This window comes from Haliotis asinina, chromosome 7 (assembly GCF_037392515.1).
Source record: "Haliotis asinina isolate JCU_RB_2024 chromosome 7, JCU_Hal_asi_v2, whole genome shotgun sequence".
Lineage (NCBI taxonomy): Eukaryota > Metazoa > Mollusca > Gastropoda > Lepetellida > Haliotidae > Haliotis > Haliotis asinina.
Window position 1 is genome coordinate 36,109,768 of NC_090286.1, and position 22,101 is coordinate 36,131,868.

Consider the following 22,101-nt stretch of genomic DNA (forward strand, 5'->3'; position numbering starts at 1 on the left):
ATATAATTGGACTATTGCCAGTACTGACACATCGATCCCTGATCTTTTGTATATGATGTGAGGTTTTTGAGAAATCAAAGTAGTGTTACCTTCCATATGAATGTATTTTAAACATATCATGAAGAACAAGCGAGGCGAGGATGGAACCTGAAACGTACATATATCACGTTGGCATCTCAAAAAAATAAAAGATATCACATTTGCAATAATTAAGGTCAGATTGTGTTGTATTCCCCATGACTTGACAGTAATTTATTATAGACGCTATTACAATATAAGGCATTAAGTAACCATGTATATATTATGCAGAAAACTGTACGATCGTTTTACATAACTACAATGTTACAAATGCCATAATATTTTCACGTAGACATGACATGACGTCGTGCGTCTTGAAATAGACACTCACCTGTCACTCACTGTCCCAGGTGGTTCTACTCTGTGATATCGACACCCTGACAACGTATTCAGCAGTAGACACTTCACTCTCTGATTGCGGCGTGACATACTGGTGACCTCGGAGACCACAAAGGTTGCACAGGCCAACATATTTGATTTACGCGTGACATAATATATGCTACCTGTAGTTATATATGGACAATATTCTTGAATAATCTTAAGGTTGTTGACGCAGTTTGCTTTATTAAAGAAATGACGTGCTGGCGTGTGAAAGAGAGGTTCTTTTCTTCAGCGCCCCTTGGAGATTAAAAACTGATAGGGTTTATTGATTGGACTCGTGCATAAGGTTCATATACGTTTCGACAGAGTTGCAACCAGCTTCTCGGTCTCAACTGTGAATGATGCGAACCCGTGAATGTCCGTGTTAGAATATTGACCTTCAATAACCCATGCTTGTCACAAGACGGGATCCGGTGGTCAGGCTCGCCGACTTGGTTGACACATCTCAGTGGTTACTACATGCTAATGCTGTTGATCATTGGTTTGTCTGGTCCAGACTCGATTATTTCCGATCACCGACATAAAGATGGAATATTGCTGAATGCTGGGTAAAACTAAGTTCACTCACTCAATTGTGAATGACATTTCTGTACTGAGGTATGGTTTTGTATTTATCACATCCTTAAACATGCACGTTCATTCATGGGACACGTTAATGTCTAAACATCGCGAACATTTATGAAAGGAATTGATGAGTGTTAGTTATGAATGACGCATGCTTAAATATAACCTGAAAAAAGCAAGTTTGACTGATATTTATGTTTCCAAGAGTGACAATGATGTAAACAATGTCCATTACTCACATTCTTTCGGGACTTTGTGACCTTAGTATGCACAAAGAGAAAGTCACACCAGACAATTTCTTTTTCCAATGTATTTTTCTAGGAATGGGTTAACTGGCTAATTTATTTTCATTGTTAATTCTAGATCAAAGTTAGGTTCAGTACTTTTATATTGTTTCGACTGGAAAAGATGAGAAACATGCTTTTTATGGGAAAATTTATGAAAGGCGGTAGCTACCGGTAGAGCGCAAGATGCTTTACCCTTCTTGTGAGCATCTAGTGTCATCTGCTTGTCATAGCCACTGGCCCGCTATCCTGTATCTAGTAAAAATCTACTCAGACCAGTAAATCTCGACAGTCACTGGCCCGACTGGTTGGTGCATTTTCATGGGGTCATTTGTTTTTATGGTATTTAAACATTTTGCAATCTTTGCTTAGTTTTTTGGGTACGTAACTTTCATGAAAGGCTGGCCCTACTCTGTAGCAAAATTTCTTACGCTGGATGTCAGCGTAAGTTTTATTGTGGTCCATTTCCGAGGATGGTTAAGACTATTTAATTCAGTGACGTTTTTTAATATTACTTTATACATAAGGTTGTTACCTGAGTAAATAGGGAAGGCAAGCGTTTGTGTTGCTTTATGATCAATTAATATTCGATACAGTGTTAGATTGGGCGATCTGTCAGTATAGACACAGGTGTTGTCAGGAAAACTGTACTGTCAAACCGAAACATTCACAAAGGAAGTTTACTCAAACCGTGCAATATTTGACGAATACATCGATTTAACACGCAGTTCTAATCAAATCCGGTTCTGTTTATTCGTTATGTACATGATCTTGATAATAACAGTAATTGCCATGGAGCTGGATAGGCTTGGCCGTATGAAGAAATTTATATGTTGGGATCAATTAAGCTCCGTTCACCGTTTCGCAAACGTCTAGGACTGACACTATCTAATATTGATTTATAGCGCTTGTTTATAAGAAAGCTGGAATACAGACTTAACAGGCATTACTGATTATGAAATATTTTTTCCACTTTCATTTTTCAAACATAAATTGAAGAAAAAAATTAGCTACACTTGATAATGTTCGATCAAATTTCATTTTCCACTTCATTAGTTCCGATCATACCACCATGAAACTGAAGGACTCTTTGCCAATATGCTTGTTTATCAAGAAAGAAGTGCACGATGAACACACACCCTCATAACCTTACCATTTCTAGAAGTAGGAACAATGCCTTCATTCTCGACTGGAAACCTTTACTGGATGCATTTTGGTGGTAACATCGAATAGTATATATTAAACCAAGGTCGGTTGTTTCAGCTCAAGTTTCGACCTCATTCGGTTCTCTGGTAGATTTTTATTTATTCCTTTGACTTATCACATAATTTGATTTTATACCTTGTGTGTACAATTTAGATGGGTCCTTCGCAAAAGACAAATAACAACATCTATGCGTAACCATATGGTCTCTGGCTTAACTCATTTCGTTAAAGATCAGCTGCGTATACGACCCCCTTCACTCACTCATTACGCGCTGAATTTGATATTTCTTTAATAATTTCACAGTGGCCACTTAAACAGGAGGATAATTTAAGCTCGTCAGAAAATGCACTCTGTCAGAGAAGACATCTGACCTTGAATTAGCCATTGTCCAGATATAGAAGCAGCCGCGTTACTGAAGTTGTGTTAAGGTTTAGCAGATAGCTTCAGTACAAACGATCTGCTTGCTTACTGGGCCAGGGTTTGGAAAAACTTAACAAGTCTCAGCTCCTCGGAATTTTTTTAAAGAGAACAAAAATTCCCGTTTTGATACGCAGAGAAGTGGAACGTATATGTAAATCTTTGAGGTTTTTGGAAGATCTCTGAAATTCCACAGTTGGAGAATGAAGGTTATCGCTAACTGTATGTGGAATGACCTTGGGCTAGCACCGTTGAAAGCAGTGGCATAGTAGTTCAGCAATGGCTTATTGATCTAAAGGGTCGGGTTCGATGCTCCTAATGGTACAGTGTCCGATGCACATTATTGGATCCCTCGCACATTCCTGTGTTATTTTTAGGAAAGGCATAAGCCCTAACCAACATGCTTGCTAACAGCACCGTGGTGATCGGAACAAACTACATTTGGTGAATTTATCTATATACGTATAAAGGGGCTCAGTCTGAGTGAGTGAGTGAGTTGGGTTTTACGCCTCCTTTAGCTATATACCAGTAATATATTCAGGAATGGGCTTAACATGTTAAACTTGTTTCGGGAATCGAACCTGGGTCTTCGACAGGTGATCTCTTCAACCACAGGGCTACCCCACCAATCCTGGCTTCAAGCTGATTATATATTAGGCCGGAACATATTTATTGATTATTTTTGTCGAAATCGAATGCGCTTTTTCCAGTTGGTGCCCTTCTTTTCAAGAACCGTTTTCGATATTGATTTATTGCTCTGTCATAATGGAACGAAACACATTCTCCTCTTGGGTCCAGTAACAGAAGACCGAACTCAAAGACTGTAGGATACTGTAAGACTGATCGAGCACTGCAACAGGATAATGTTTATGAATGTGAATCATAAGTCATGGCGTCATTACGTCATCATGTCATCATAAAACTATGTCGTGCAAAGTGAAACCTCTTTAGCGATGCCTTGGTCGGATATCCGGCCTCTGGCGGTTGTTGCCTGGGCTCACTATAGATGTATATTAGTCCTTACCGATTATTCGTTAATCTAGTAAAACGGAAATCCGGCGTTTCCAATGGCTCTGTGGTTTATATTAACAGGTGTTTATCGCGCACGTATATGAAAATATAATGTGTTGAGGTAGTAAATCATATAGTACTACCATGATATACCCATGGAATGTTTAACTTGGGTATAGTACAATACGTTTATGAAATATGTAAACCCTTTTGATCTAAATGAGAATAAGAACTGTTATAATATTCCCGTTAAACATGGGGCATTACATTTAAAACTACCATTAACATCGACAGTTACTTCATCTTTCGCAGAGGTATTATCACAACCCTCACCGTGTTCGGTCATGTAGCAAATTAAGGAGCTGATGAGCACATTCCGACCGTGTTGCCTCACCTTTACCTGTACATGTGACGTAATCGGCGTTCACCTGGCGGCAAGTTCATGTCCAGGCGTTGTTAGATAGCTAATGACATGCATGTACGACATATCACCACTGACCAGTGGGTAGTATACGACAAATACCAGGGGGTCACTCAACGTGCTTCTGTGGGACACCGGGGTGGCTGTGTTCACAAGGATGGGGGCAAAGGGGAGCTCTGTGTGTAAAACGACAGGGGGAAAACGACACACGCGTAAGTTCATATCTTTCTGTCTTAATTTTGAATAATTTTAAACTCTGTTCATAGTTTCATGTGTTCATGTTCATATAATGTAAGACTGTATTGACATCTTGGGTAACGACTTGACAGTTTCGGGACGCTGTCAAAAGGAAACTCAGATGTTGCGTAATTGAGTGTGAATACTGTGTTCAGTGACAGCATTATGAAGATTCATTCGTTTGTTTGTGTGTTTGTGTGTTCACTTAACAGCAGAGTTAGCGATATTCCAGCTATATGACAGCGTTCTCACCAGACTGGAATGAGGGTCAGAGAATCGAATGATTCACGTTGAAACATTATATCATGAAATGTTTCTTTTGCTGGTTGTGGGGAATATGTGCTAATCCTAACACATTATATCGAGTTGTCTTCGTATAATGTTTTCAATTTGGTTTAGATGACCGTCGTTGTTTTAAGTTGCGATCTTGCTAAATACCGCTGCACTCATAAATATTCCATCTCTTATGAATGGGGTATGTAAATAGTCTCTACGTTACCACCCATCGCGATTGCCCGTCTGTTTGGGCGTCATCGTGTCATCTTACAATCGACATGGTTTTCACTTCGAACTATCGTGATCAAAGTCTGATCGGGGACACTCCGCAAGACATGTAACTGAAAACCTCTGTTCTAGAGAATAATAGGGGCGGTTCGGTAGAATTGTTAAAGCAGTCGATAGTCACGCTGAATACCGGGGTTCGATTCCCTACATGAGTGCAATGCGTGAAGCCCATTCTGGTGTCCCTGCGGTGATATGGCAGGAATATTGCTACTCTAAAGTATAATAACCTTGTTTTCACAATTATAATGTTTCGCTCTATTGTCTAAGAACACATTGGACTATGATATTATTCCCCTGCATCACGAGCATGTGTTTCCAAGCTCAGAGGGAAATCATGCATGTGTCCAAGATTGTTAATATCAGGAATAATTGTTATTTGCCGTTTTGTACTCTGGCATACACCACTGTAAGACAGGCATTGGATTGTGGATTTTTCTACTGTTAAACTCTACGGGACGGTTGTTTATTCTCATATAATATATATATCTTATTGTGTAGAGCCCTTTGTTACCGTTTTACCGTAATTCCATATTTTGAACAACGTTTCAGTTTGCTCTTTTTTCTTTCCTTGGTAGTTCCATGTCTTGAAACTCACAATATTATTTTGTCCCGTGTTAACTTTGAAAATATACTAAATGAAACGAATAAGGGAACACATGAAAGCATTCCTTACTCTTCCTTTACTTATATTGCTCTGAATGAAATTTTGGATATAAATAAAGGAACACTTGTACTTGTACTTGTACTTTCATACGTTCTCTTATTCGTTTGAATATATCACTAATTTGTGAAGGACCTACAATGCAGTTTGTTCAACCCTATGTATTTCAATAACTAAATACATATTAAATGTAGAATCACACTGATTTCTCCAATGGGACCGAACCCAGACCGCCCTGTATGTTCCTCCAAACTGTATCCCCGTGGAATCTATTGACTGTGTTTACTACAAACTGAAAGATGCTCCTCACCCAACGTCCAAATCGTCGGTCAACGCTGAAACTGTTTCCACGTGTTTATTCTGGTGTGAACAACGACCAAAGGGTCTTCGGGTGTCCGTGCGACATTTAGACAAGCTCCGGACTCCCGAATATTCCCAAGACCCCACTGTCCAAACGTCCAGTTAAGCCGTATTTGTCCAGCCTTAACCACATTACCGCAAAACGCTCGTGTCCAGCATGGACTGAATGGCTAGGTGGGATTAGGCACATGTTTGGGGGTGAATTAGCACCATTACAGCGGACTGGTCATGTGGCTACTTCAGACACCACACGCTGACCACAGAGACTGACCTTTTTTTGAAGTTCAAGTTCTAAACCGATATCTTGCCAGAACCTAAGACTGATTTAGTAGATGAAAAACACCGGATGCTGTTTGTCTGTCTTCTGGACGATTTGCATGTAGAGCTTGGTTTTTTTTAAAAAAAAACAACGAATATTGCGACATATATACAATGAACTACATCAACAACGATCATGTTCACGACGAACTGATTTCCATAGGAATTTTGGAGGAGCTGGGTCTATTTGTTGTTGCAGCTCTTTTCTTATGTTTCTTTCTGTGGTGGCACTATGTTGTTTTTGTTTTTAATTATGTTTTGTTATTATTGTTTAATTGGTTGGTTGGTTCTTTTTGTATGCGTAGTTTTTCCTTTGGTGTGTGTGAGGGGTTGGGGATATTTCTTTGTTTGGGGGTTGTTTTTGTTTCTATTTGGGGATGTCTTTGTTGTTGTCTTTTTATTTTGTCCCAGCCATTGACTATGTTTTGTCATGTTAAATTGGAAAGGCACATGAGGATGTAAGCAAGGGGTATAAAGAACTATTAAGAGTGGTTCTGTGAGATCATAGTAACAGATGCTTTATAAGGTATAGGGATTCTGTCATGATAACGCGTGCGCCAACGCCTGTCGAAGCACGTTTTAGACGACATGTTCTTGTTTTCAAATTTACATAAAACTCTGAAACGAAGCACAAGCGGAAATTACACCCAAGGACAGTAATGAAGGATTGACATCTTGGTGGGGGAAGTTTCATTTATCTGCACATGCCTGTTCATTTTGTCCAGCAGTCATGCAAACGGCATAAAACACATTCATCCACTCTCTATGGCGATACCTTCATACAAAGTGAAAAGAAACTGCACATACCGATAGCGTACTTTTATTACCAACAATCAATACTGACATTGTACAGGCTTTTATTATTTAAGTGTCGTGTACTTGTTTTAATGTCATGGGAGACACATAGGGGGTGTATAAATCACTAGATATAATTAACGGATTCATTTCAACGATATTAAATATACCTGTTCCATTAACAGAAATCAATTACACGAGTTTAACCTTTTACCTACAGGTTTATTACAATAAACAAATAATGCCTGACATCAGCACGTACGTCTCTCTTAAACGTCAGTGGCACCGATCCTTGCCTGTGGGTATGAACGTATGTTAATATTTGTGTTATTTGTGAAAGGACGCTGTGACTGGTGAGTGTTCCACCTGCTTAACACTATGTGCCTGTGTGTGACATCTCCATGTAATGTGTCACTTAATGCAACAAGCCATGTCGATAAACATGAGTGGGCAGTCGATAAACATGAGTGGGCAGTAGAGTCCGTTTGTAGTGACTGGCTGTGAATGTGCTTTTCCATTGACTAGAGCAAGTAGTAGAAGGTATCGGGTTCTTAATTCTCAATCACCGTGCTTAGATGTCAGGGGTGGGGGTGGGGATGGGGGTGGGGGTGGGGAGGCGTGCCTCCTTGTTTTGCTGGTGTATCATCGTAGTTCGGCACGATGTTCAGACTATCGACCACCGGATTGATACCTATTCTGAGAACATACGTTGCTACAGTACCTTGGATGAGTGGTACAAACGTTCGCTTGCCATTCCAAATACAGTGGTTCCAAACCTCACTTTGGTATTGGTGCCAAAGGTAGGCTGGACCCCGCAGGTTTGTCCTATAGGGGTGCCAGACACCTGCGACAGCGAGTTCAGGTTCCGATTTCGTGGTCAATCTGTACTGTACCCGGATTCATTGGTTTCACGCAAATGGGAGAGGATCACTTAGGACCTTTGTCCCATATCAAACTGTTTCCAAGGTAACAGTTTCTGGGTTAGTTAGCACCACGCCCCGACACGTGATTGCACCAAAGTGGTAATCGTTCCAAATCTGCATCACTTCGTGATTAAACCCTACATTAAACTAACAAGCCTGATGGTAAATGAAATCCTGTAGAAGGCGTTGTTGAGACCACTTCCCTCACATTATTACCTTGGTGTTAGAGCCTTCCATACGTCAACTACCTTTGTACAGTTGTACCCGTACAACTCATATTACAGGGTGAGCGTTAGACTTTGACTTGTTAGCAAAATATGCCATGATGCAATATGAGTAATGGCAAAATACATCAGTCCGAAGAATATATCAGAATTAACTCATAAATGTTTCTCGTAGACAAGCGTTAATTTTGATTCCTGGATCGTTGATGTAGCAACTGAAGTCCCGTTACTCTTGTATAATGAGCAAATTACAAACTTATATCTATGTATATGCTTGTAAGTAATTCGGTTGGATGCAATTAGCTAAGTCTAACAGTAAAACTACCACGGATAAAAAATATCATCTGACTGGGATTTCTAACATCAAATAATCAATATGTTGTGGCCAAATTACTATATAGCATGGCATCACAACAGTCTCCAGTGATTTTCTTGTCAAGACATCTGGACTGACAATCAATGGCAATTACTGTAATTTCCGCCCCGCACTTTCAAGTCGACTGGCCTGATATCTCAGTATGGGCTCACTGTTATTGACCACGATGGTCACCTGGCTTGCACGGCAGCCATGATGCTTGAATGCCAATGATACACCTTGACTGAATTCAATATAGGTATAATAAGTACCTACCCCAAGAGGTTGGGTCGTCGATCGTTCATGGTCCTTAATTACTGGGTGACTGTTTGATGTGTTGTGTGGGAAATGTTAAGATTTCTATTCATGATGAATTTGTGAGGCTATTTTAAGATTTGATGCCCGGGGTACCTCAGAAGCATGGGCGTTTTATATGAATGTCTACATTTTGCCTTTGTCATAATATGACAATGGGTGAGGGTGATGTCAGCCAAATTTCGCAATACATGCACTTCCAGTGTGATTACAGCCTTTAAATTCTTCACATATCAATTTGTTTCTTGTTGAAAGGTAACGGAGTTTAAGAACTGTCTTTACCGAATCATAGCCTATCGTCGAAAAAGTTCACATATATCTCTGGTGACAATGTTCCTTGAGAATTAATCTACATCATCACTATTTCATGGTGACTCTTAAACATAAGCTCATGATAGAGTTGAAATCGTACAAAGGACTGCAATTGGTAGAACAGAAGTTTGATAGTATTGAATGGTTTTGTCATTTAGGACAATGTCCTCATTTCGAACTGCAGGTCGGTCGGCAAAACTAAGTGTGTATAAATTCCACTCACAGGACTTCGTGACAACTGTGTAATCGGCATGGGTGATGTTAACCTTAGAGCCAATGGTTTGTATGGCCCGGCTTCGATCTCGAACAACAGGATATGTTGATAGATGTAACCGAGACACCATGTTTCTACTGCCTGCGGCCAAAGCGCAGTTCGCTTACTTAGGAATTATCTTTTTCTCTGTAATTAATTCTTTTGTTGTATGATGAAAGCGTAACACCATCTTGACAAGCAACCCACATGACACTCAGAGGTGCGCAGAGAGGTAAACAAAATCTTCTGAGGCTAATAGGCTGACACCGACTGTCAAGAGGGTCATCTCCATTCACAGAAGGTTATCCAAGTGTTATTTCCCCAATACATTAAAAAAATGTGTTGATCTTCAGATTCACCTGATGGTCGAGACAAACAAATCAGCCTGGCGTGGTTAGTTTGTATCTCAGCCGAGTTCTCTCTGAGCTAACATTACCGAGAGGGTGGGACTATTTGCGCTCGCCATGATTAGACGTGACAATTGGCGATGAAATAGTGGACAATCTTGTTAAGAGGGATTTGAGCGAATTATGCACAGATAGACACCTTTTGTCTGACTAAAGCTTCGAGGTAGAAATGTGGTGTGGTGCGAAAGTTGTTGACCTTAGCTTTCTTTTATGACCTTGTGGCCACTTCCTGTTTCAGTGACCATTGTTCTGGAGTGTATACACTACATAAGGTAGTCCTTTTTATGTAATGTCCATCAGAGAGGTCCTTCATTTCAAGGACGCGATTTAGGATAACCTTGTTATATTGTTGTTTTCTTTTCACGCATCTGTGTTTACGAAGAAGCCTGTTTGTGAAGACAATCACATAGGTCAACATATCTTGATGTGTGAAGACCCCAGGCAATGAATCCCGTCATGAGAAAACGCTGCCTCCGCATAACCAGTTTTGATGTTCATATTTGCTTGTCGTTGGCACCAACACTGCGACTTGTCATAAAATCAACCAGTTTGCTCCTGACAAATCAAAAAGTTTCACGTCACACGTATCATTTCCGCCAATGATATATCCCTTGTGTAATAGGATTTATGAGATTTTTTTCTTCCAAGTCTGCTATCAAGCTTAAGAAGCATGGAGATGTTTTGTTATTTGAAAATATTAACAGAATCTCTTTGAAAGGGGTATTGAACTATTGGCACCCATGTCAATGAAACTTTGGTTTGACGATTTTTGAAGGTTTGTTCCCAATTTCGAAAACTCGTGATAATCGTGTACTATGTGACTTCCATCTATGAGAAATGCGTCCTTGTTGGGACAGTCAGCTGAAATGTAATTCCATCCACCTTGACACCAACATTTGAAATAAACATCAGGCCCACGCGAGGTGATAGATGATAGGGGCCAAACAGGAAGCGGCAGCTGCAACAGTAACGACGTCTTCGGAGTCAACGTGTTCCCCTTTGTTGTCATATATGTAGACATTTGCTTTGGTATTCATTGTTTGGTATCACCGTTTTGATTATTTTGACTCCCAAATCTATGATCAAAAGCTTTAAGTGTTGTTCATTGTAAAACAGACATTCTAGACGTTCTTGAAATGTGTTTCCGCCCAGAAAACCTTGTTTAGCTTCAGTCTTTTCACCAAAATAAGTCTATATCATTGTTTGTTTGTTTGTTTGTTTTTTATTTTAACTCTGCAATGTCTCGTAAAGAAATTCATTTCAGACTTTATATTTTAATACTCAGCTTTTTATTGCAGGTACTCTGATAAATCTTCATAAATCGTATCTGTTGCTTTAGGAGATTGTATATAAATGATAATCTTCTTTTAGTCGGTGTTTTGAACGGGCTGATAATCATTTCCGAACACCTCTTTCAAAGTCGTTGCTAACCAAACATAGTCGTTAACAAATCTGACTCCCTGTACATCGGCCATGCCATTGTAGAAATGTTTTTCCATGAACAAACGTCACCCTCAGAGCATGTCCCCACAGTGTGGTGTTTCCTTATACAGGGGATTTCATGGCCACATTACCACGCTTTATGGCTTGTGAAGGCTGTATCTAGTCGGATACAAGGTCGCGCGAGTCAGTCGGGCGTTACCTCCTGACTGTGGACGTCGTGTTTCACACGCTCCAGTTTTGAAGGTTAACTTACACCAGCGTGACAGCTATTACACTGCCTCGTGGTCGGGTTTCCTGTGCAGATACGACTGATTATAAGCCACGGGTGAATGTTGTTTTACGACACAATCGCAACAACAATATTCTTAATTTATCATTATGCACATTACAAAAATTCAACTTTGTGTGTTATGGCGCATTCATTGGGCTGAGTGAGTGAGTGAGTGAGTTAGTTAGTTGTATGCTGCACTCAGCAATATTCCAGCAATGTGGCGGCGGTCTGTAAATAATCGAATCTGGACCAGATAATCCAGTGATCAACCAACTCAGCGAGCCTGACGACCCGGATCCCTTTAGTCGCCTCTTACGACAAGCATAGTCGCCTTTTATGGCAAACATGGGTTGCTAAAGGCCTATTCTACCCCGGGACCTTCACGGGTCCAATGGGCTGAGAATATCGCATGGTTAAATAGTGAAACAAACAAATCTTCTCTTGATTCTCTTCAAAATAAACACAGAAATTATAAAAATTCGATGAATCGTGACAAATGTTTCTGTAAAGAGATATGACAACTATTAGACCTGAAAAGAAAGCGGCAGTTGTGCCTATGTTTGCCGTGGACTAGTGAACCTCGGTTCTGGTTCGGAAAGTTTTAATTGATCAGGTCGTGTACTAAGCAGACCTTGAAGGTCGTGCGTGTTAAGTGATGGTATATAATTTTGTGGACTTGTTTTTTTTTCTGATGTTTAATTGCTTTGTCCTTTGAGTCAGAGCGGTATTTACTCTACTCTAAACTGTAAATGCTTCTTATAACACAGGTTTATTGTCTGTATTCCTCACATAATCTAATGTATTCACCCTATCACCGGATAGGACCAAGTAACGATAAATATGTTGTTATATATTATGTATTTACTCTATTTAATGTACAGACACAAAAAAACAACAACACGAAAATAATCAAACACTCATGCTCCAAAACAAACTACCTTCTCTGAGACAGATGACTAGAAATTAACCTTACCAAGGGAGAGACGTCTACCAACAAAACTCAAGCAATATTTACATACACTGACAATGACTGTACTAATATACTGCCATTGTCTGCAGTAGATCCAAATGACAACCCTTATTCTGGGTAGGTCATTAGGCAACACTGACCGATGTAACTAACTAGGGGTGAGCTAGCAGTTTTCCTTGTATTCGTCCTAAGCGGATCACGGTCGAGAGATTTATGCCTTACTTATTTATTCACGTCTGCAGATGGTGTAACACAGTGTAATGTTAACATGAAGTAGCCGACAGTCACACAGGGGCTTGGCTTGGGGAGAAAGCTCCTGGCTTGTGTTGACGCTAGGATGGTTCTGTGGATGTAATTAGTGATAGGTGGAATGTTGCGTAACGTTTTGCAAATGACTTTGAGGAAACTCTCGGGCATATCTATCCTATTACTTGACAGGACGGTAGATTGTTGTAAAACACGTCTCACTGGTGTACCTGGGAGTGTGTTAAAAGTGTTTAAATTTTCTTCAATTATATCCACTTTACTTTCAGTTTGCATGCAGGTTCTATCATATTGGACTTAAGGGTGTTTCGGATGGCCTTGGCTATCTCGTCCGCTGAGTTCGATTCTCGCCGTGGATGCAGTATGCGAATCCGATGTCCACACCGTAATCTAGTATATCATAACAAGAAGGGCGTTATACAATACCAACTCACTAATTCACTGGACCAGCATGTATGTGCTATCTCACGCAGTATTGTGAAACTGAATCTCGAAAACCTTAATTGTATTTTGAATAACAGCACTGAATTCCTGGCACTTGGCATTTAGTGATCAATATGGACATTGTCTGACCGTGAAAATGATTATTTTGGATAAAACCCAAATATTCCAGCTCACACGACAAAACTGCGAATCGTATGAGACGGGCACTAGTATATCGACGATACTGGTGTTTAGATGTCTTATTTCAGGCATATGTGTTTGGCAAGGGGACAGTGTTAACACGAAAAGGATTTCAGTTGGTGCCCACAGCTACCCAACCCGTCTGATAGTTGAACTATCTTCCCATCCCCCATCTTCCATCTCTCATCTCACCACGAAACACATTATCGAACTTCTTGCCTCTATTGTAGAAGGATAAGATACAATATTGCATAGCATTCCATTAAGAAACAGTGGCAATATTCTATAAACTACAAATATAAACATAAAATATACAAAGATATAGAAATACACATAGATGATCTTTATCGTACGTTTCATAAATCAGGAGGATAATAATCTAGATGCTACATAGACAAAATATACAATGAATCACAGTAACAAGACATATGATATAATATTTATAATAATGGCCTTGGGCAACTAAGAAAAATTCCATATTTGTTTGAAGTTATACATATCGTAACAAATTATCTCTATACTTTTTGGTTGATTATTACTAAACATGAGGTTACTTTTTTCTGTTGTAGTAAGACTTTGAAACTGATTATTTTCAGATGAAAGCGAGTTAAATAAGGAGCACCTGATAAGGAAAACGTGTATGTTACGAATCGTAAGGACGTTATTCAGTATAATTCTTATACAGTGTTAGCAAGTGTTAGCATGTCGTAATAAGATGATGTTGTCTCGAATACTTCAGCAAATATGAGCGACAATGAAGACTGAAGTTTGTGTTCACACTTGCTACACATCATTACATCGGCTATACATCATTCAAAACACCGTCTATTGTCAGGGTGGAGAGGGCAGTCATTGTGCTACATACAGGTCTGTGGTACAGTTGCAGCATGCTACTCTATCACTGTCGCTAGCCAGTATCAATGGGCAGGAGGACTAACGTGAAGTGGGTGTACAAGTTATACACTGACCGTGTGTTTGTCTTTGATGTAGGATGGTTGAGTATGTGCCTGGACTAGGATTGTCTATGTCAATCAGGAACACGGGCTTCCGTTTAATCAACCCTAGTGAGCTTGTAGAAGATAGAAAAAAAACTATGTTGGTCCTTGTGAAACTTGTCTTTGTTCCGCGTGATGCGTGAGGGTATTATGACCTTGAGATGATTGCAAGAGGTGTGGATACCATGATGATCTGCTTGTCCTCTTCTCAAGGTTAGGCCAGAGTCCAGAGTTACATGCCTTGCCTGATAGGATCCGATGGTCGTGCAGTCCAATCCCAGTTTTGTCTCTGGATATGTCTGAAATCCTTAGTTTATTAGCTCACTGGCGTGTGGTATTCCAGTTACATTTCATAGGGAATACAGTCATGTCATCTTTCCTTTTGGGGGTCAGCCATTGAAAACGGTCTGGTAGTTCCTGAGAACAGTATAGCTTCACGTAACATGCCGTGATCTTTTCAACGCGACATTGTTGAATCAGAGAGGACTGTGAGACCACTGTCTGCCATATCGACAGGGTTACTGTCAAGGTGATGGTGAACGCCAGTAGTGGCAAAATAACACTCATTCACTCACCCACTCTCTCTCTCTCTCTTTCTCTCTCTCAGACACACACACGCACGCACGCACGCACGCACGCACACAGACTCTTCCATTGAACATATCTCACCTTACTATAGATCCTGTTGTTGTTTGATATGGTCATGGGTGATGATTGATCTAGTGCAATCTAGATTCATTCATGATACCAACCCTGGCCCTGGCTTCATTTCATTAACTTCATCATCTCCATATTTCATTTCTTTAACTAAGCACAGGATTATCTATACGACAGGGTTGACGTCTTTGAGATAATTATTAATTATTCTAAGCCCAGATCACCCACTCGCTAACAAGTTAGAACGGTATGTGTCGTGACACACATAGTAAGATATTTCATATCAAGCAAATAGGTTAGGTGATTATTCACTGAAGAACACAAAGACTAATAGAGTGTGAGTGAGTATGGTTTTACGCCGATTTTAGCAATATTCCAGCAATATCTCGGGGGACCAGAAATGGGCTTCATACATTATACCCATTAGGGGAATAGGCTCAGGAACTCCGGCGTGGCGAGCGAACGTTTTAACCATTAGGCTACCCCACCGTCCCAGACACTAATAGAATCAAAGGCGTGATTTCAAAACATCAAGAACTTTTGATCAGTTTATATTTGTCATTGACGTAAACCCTATTCGACATCGAGAATATACAAACAACAATTCACCACTCAACCCAACGTTGTGACAAAGGTCGCGAATGCCTCTGTCACCATGCCCAGAGTTGTCAAATAATTGCAACATACCATGTAGGGGCTACAGAGCTGTAGACAAATAGCACCGGCCGGTCACCTAGTCCCGGGGCGCTCTACAGCTCCCCTATACCCCCTGGAAATACTCGTCGTGTGACTGGGAGATGTCAGATCCCTCTCCGACATGAGAAGTCCGGGTGGGGCTGCACGTCTCCTGCAGGTCTGGGATGTGAAAGGACTGAGGTCATAACAAGATGACTCTTCATTGGTGTAGCCCGATTTCCTGGGTTCATTCGTCATGTTTTATACATAACGGTGTTCTATCACTGGTATCAGAGACCATATGATATATGGTCTCTGCTGGTTTTGTGTGTTCAAGTTATCATTATGTGTTTTTATTCATAGGCACAATGTTTGAATACATCCAAGTGAAGTGTAGTCATAAGCTATATATCTTCAGTATTCTATAGATATATCCAGCTCTTTATTGTAGGATTCATATTACTTTCTAGTGTGATTACGTTGGGTATCAAGTGGTTTCAATACCTACACAAAGCCCCATATTATGTCTTCAAGTACGAAATGTTAGAATGGTAAATGCTGGACGTGTAAAATCTTGTTCTTTGTCCGACGATGGTTCATCATCAACAAACACCTCAGACTCAAGAACGTCACGGCGATGACACCATGTCACCAAGACACCATGTCACCAAGACACCGACCTCATAGTTCAAATGACCTTGCGTGTTCAATGTTCAGTAGTAGTAGTAGTAGTAGTAGCAGCAGCAGCAGCAGCAGCAGCAGCAGCAGCAGCATTAGTGATCGTGGTAAAAGTAATTGTGGTAGTCTTTGTAGTCTTAACTGTAGACGTATGAGGAGATGACGATGATGATGGTGCTGATGATGATGATGGCGCCTTAAAACAGGTAGCGTGTTAATAATGTCTAGTTATCAAAATCCAAAACACAAGCTGATAATTAGATCATTTTAACGGTAAACTAGGGGGGGACATGGATCCACTCATTAACATATCCCACGAACGACTTCCAAAGTCATCTACAGAATATTTCCCATGAACATCCTTTGATCACGACTTCGGTCGGTGTCGAATATTCAGTTGCTACGTACGAAGTAACCGTAATTCAAATGATAGTGCAGAAAAATCCACCCCAGTAACACAACAAACATACTAATCACACATTGCAGCCTTTACCCTTGAACGACCACCTTATCAAACTGTCTTCCCTCACATCCACACGTTTCAAGAACCTCTCTTGCATGTTTATGAGTCCCACAGAAGGAACGCAGATTCGCACCAGGTTGACAGTTGCGTAATGACGAATAGGACAAGGGGTGCGTAAGCGAAGTGGGGCGGTTATGGTCTCGTCTGGGGGAAACCTACGTAATTCTATCCAGAAACATGTTTAAACTACAACCGGTATATTTGGTTTGACGTTCGTGAGTGCACTGGGAACATTCTCTCATAACAGGTGTCTAGTTGGTTAGTCATTGTAAGGCCATCCGCTGTGTAAGTGAGAGTGCCAGCTTAATGTGTCCTATCATACGATATTATGTGCGTTGCCGGCTGTCGTGGAGTTTGATGGCGATACTATTGGCTGAGTAACGATACGAGGTATGTAAGTATGTGGGCTTGTTTGTGGGAACACTGTGTGTTTTATTGGAAGTCCTCAGTGACATTTTCATTGCATGTTTTCTAGGGAGCCTGGGCCGACGAATTAATGATTTCAGTTAATTGTGTGTCTGTGGGGTGAGATTTCGGTCAGGACAGGATGTACGCAACGATGACGTAAAACAAATGTCGTGACTTCTTGTTGTCAGTGTCCCTCCAGCATATTTGTAACGGTTTCAGAGTGACCCTGTACCCCACACGAACAAGAAGTGCAGTGGTAGGTGACCGTATTCATCTCGATGTTTTGGTGTGAAGTGATTTCTTGATTGGGAAGCTATTGTTGAAGCCGTTACTTTCATTCTGTGTGAACATGGACAGAATCGATGTTTCTTTGCATAGAATATTGTGGCTAAGGAAATGTTCCTTATTTTATTTCGTTGGTACTTGCGTCTAAAGCACAGTGCGATGTACGTGGTACAGTTGACTGATTCCAGTTTCCAAGGTCATATCAACGTATGTATTTTATATATATGTCATCACATTTGCAGTGCGATATAACGATTGCAACCATGCATTGCTAACAATGACAAAATTTACATGCATGAATTTTTTCATAGCCTACACATTTGATAAATGGCTATTAATGTACTCCATAACACTACCAACGTAACTGTTTCAATGCATTAATTGTCATGTGTCTTCTTCCAGGTTGGTTCGAGGTAGTCCCAGAGGATGGAAGACCAGTTGAGTATTTTGACACAATCAACGGTATCACCAGCGTAAAGCCTCGACGGTTTCTCGTTCGGACGTCTACCGTTGGCTATCAGCTCAGCATCGAAGACGGTGTCAGTTGCTGGATGCCCTGTGAAATAAAGTCCGGGGAAGTATTAACGACTGGCATGATCTACATGGATAATAAGAAAACCAAGACCGTTTCGAAGAACATCTTCAAGAAGCTACTTAAGTCTCACAAAGCCTCGAAGAAGGAGCAGGACATGAAATATCTGCAGTGTTATGACAATGAAGGGAAAGAAATCATGATACCACTCATCATGTCGGGAGTGTTCAGTCCAGTAGGGGACGCTACTGTTGCTAACTATGATGCTGTGTATGAACTTCAGGACTTGATCATGGCGTTTGGCCTGCCCGTCAACGCCCAGATCATATACTCCGGGACATCGGAGAAGGCTACGTGTCCCAATGGAACTGTCAAGTTTGAGAGCACCCGAGAGGAAGAGTACGCTATTGTGAAGGTCCCCTGTGAAGGGGAATCAGAAGGTGAACCTATTCAGGTGGAGCTGCCGATGGATGGGGAGGTGACATTCTTCAAGGAGGCCAAGAAGAGGGTTGCTAAGAAGGACTCGGATCCAAAGCATCCACCTCCGAGCGAGGAGAGTAAAGTGGACGTGACGTCCAACATTGAACTTCCTAAGCGTGTCGATAAGGAAGCCAAAAAGTCTAAAACGTCTGCTCTCCTTGACAAACTCAGTGTCCGAAGAACAAAGAAAGAGCGTGCAAAGTTAAAGGCTATGAAGGGTGACGATGTGTTTTCGAGGAGATTGAGTAAGAACGATGTGAGCTATGAAGAGTTTTTCAATGGACTGAACAGCAATGAAGAAGATAAGGAAAACAGCGAAAGGAACAAGCAGAAGAGTCCCGACAGTGAAACAACTAGGAATTCAACATCGAAAGAGGACACCTATGGCAAAATCCATAAGTCTCACATACAGAACCGAGATCTTCCTCCAATCCCGCCAGATGACAAAGGAGGTCACGCTGATCACAACAAGTCCAAAGATTCCATATACGAACATCTTCCGCCGGCCCCTAAACCACCGAGCAGGTCGTTCTCCGACCTGACTCGCATGCAAGAGGAAGACGAGGACGATGGCTATATGGTGCCAATGAACTTGAAAGGCGATTTTGATACCGCTTACAGTGAAGGCACTGACGCCATTCTCCGAAGAAAGCCCCCTTCCGCACCACGTGATGCTGTGAAGTATGCGCGCACACGGAAAGCCAGAAGTGAAATCCCATGCCATGGCGAGGAAGACTTTCATGACAACTGTCCTTTCAACATTGACGATCTGTTTAGTTTCGCTTATTCCCAAGAGCCCAAAGAGAAGCCCTATGGCACTATCAGTAGTCGGTATAACGTCAGCACGTCCCAGTTGTATGGGTCGAACAGTAAAGGGAAACCACCTCCGTGGCGGGCACATATTCCCAACAACTATGATCCCCGGTTCTTTGATGACCAGGGCATCGATACGAGGCAGAGGACAGTTACTCCTTCAAAATACAAATCAAAATCTCAGCGAAATCTGAACATGGACCCTAACGCTACAATTCGTAGCCATAACCTACGTAAGATGAGGAATGTTATGGAGGTGTTTCATTTCAGCGATTCATTTAGGGATCTCAGAGGGGGAGAACCTCCCTCACCAGAGCACTATCACCGCCGCCATTTCGAGAACCCATATGGGATGACCCACGACCCCAGCGCCATCTACTACCCGGGGAGCGGACATGGGCAGTACATAGAAAGCGAGTCTCCATACAGGAAATACCATCGCTCCGCATCAGTTTCAGGACTTAGCGATCCTTATCTCAAACAAGGTGATGACTCCGCAATATCGATGGGCTCCAGAGGAGACTACGGGTATCCTAATGGCAGCGACTACAGCTACTCTGAGTATGGAGAACCGGAAGACGAGAACTACATCCCCCCAGAAGAGACTGAGCATCTTAGTGTGAAGGAGGTGTCAAAATGTCTGCGCTACATAGGGATGAAGGACCGTGTTGTGTTGAGATTCTCCAACGAGCAAATTGATGGGGAAATGTTGGGGAGACTGGACAAGAAGCTACTGAAAGAAGGTTTCCCCGAACTCAACGCACTGGAAATTAAGAAAATATTAGACTTTATTGGCGGATGGAGGCCAAAGAAAGCATGATAACCCCAGAATCACACACACAGTCCACAACAGTCACCGAGAAATGCGTGGGCCATTATGACTACAAAATAGTTTGAGGTTTGACAATATGAGATATAAGTGAATACACATAAGGCTCACGGGTTCCTTTCAGCTTGGCATACCCCTCTGTTTTCGTGTAAAGAGAAAGGAGTCTTAATTCTCGGTGTCTACGTTGTATTTGTGAGTGAAGGAACGGTATTATTGCATGTGATGAGTACACGTCTCTGACGTATTACTGCCAAACAAACTTATCAAATGTCGGCGTGAAGACGTCTTTAGGACAGACAGAAGGGACAATGGGACAACAGAAGAATCATTGTCCGCTGAACAGGGACAGGTGGAGTAAGTGGTGGAGGACGTGGCGTTTCGTGCAATGCATGTTTTCGACGTCACTTCGACACGATCAAACCGTCCACCTTTAGAACTATTACACACGGACAATACAGATTCGGCTTATTGTGAGATTGTCATGTTTGTTTGGAAGTCTTTATCTGTATTTGTGTATGGATGTCAGTTTCAAAAACAGCTCTACGAAGTGAAAAACACGTGTGGATTGACCTTCAACTGACTACCGACAAGGACAAAGTACCACGTGGTCAGTATTCCACGTGGTGTAAGTTTCAAATACAAACAGGCATCTGGGGCATATAACTGTGAGAAGGACATTAGCAATACTTTGAGTCCCGTGTGGAAGATCTGCATTGAATGATGCATTCAAAGAAAGATGTGTTGTTCGGTGTGCACACTATATAGTCTGGTAAATTATCGTTGGAGTATTTCAACAAATGATAAAAATATAGCAGTTAAATGTACAGTATGTAATTTTGTTACTGATGTTGAAACTTACAAACCATTATGGAAGTAAATATGATTACTACAATGTAAAATATTGTTAACTTGTGTAAAGTATGTATATATATTGTTAATTTATTGACGCAGGGCTATGAAGGAAGATCTGTTCAAAATGGCATTTAAGATTTAGTTAAAATGGATGCTTGTTTTTGAAGACATTTATTTTCTAGATCCTTATTTTTAACCCCATAATTTAGAATTATCGTATTTTGAAAATAATTGAATTATTGACAAACTGTCAAGATCTCTGACACCTGTCCGGCATCAAATCTCTGTGTGAAACCGAGTATTGATATCATGTGCAGTGTTAATAAACATTGTGTCTGTTTAGTTCAGTCTGGTGTCTGAAATCATAAAATAACAATCATGTGTGGTTAAAAAAATGAATGCTGCTTTACGCCGTCGGCAATACCACAGCAAAGTCACAGAGGACTGACTGAGTATGGCTTTACGTTGCTTTTTGCAAGATTCCAGCAACATCACAAAGGGGAACACCAGAAAAGGACTTCACACATTGTACCCATATGGGGAATCGAACGCGGGTCTTCGACGTAAGGGACCGGTGGCTTACCGGTTAAAGCATTCGCTCGTCACACAGAACATCCGGTTTGATTCCCCATATAGGTTCTATGTAGGAAGTCTATTTTTGCCGTCCCCCGCCGTGATATTGCTGGAATGTTGCTAAAACACGGCGTAAAAACATA

At 41.1% G+C, this 22,101-nt stretch overlaps 1 protein-coding gene across 1 annotated transcript in view; it reads left to right on the forward strand.

The window, feature by feature from the left end:
• Positions 1–21,727, forward strand: part of LOC137291811 (GRB2-associated and regulator of MAPK protein 1-like) — a 48,899-nt gene extending 27,172 nt beyond the window's left edge. Inside the window, exon 2 of the mRNA XM_067823348.1 lies at positions 18,282–21,727. Coding sequence (XP_067679449.1) covers positions 18,282–20,524 — 2,243 coding nt within the window. The 3' untranslated portion in view covers positions 20,525–21,727. The remainder of the gene's footprint in view (positions 1–18,281) is intronic.
• The last annotated feature ends 374 nt before the right edge of the window (positions 21,728–22,101 follow it).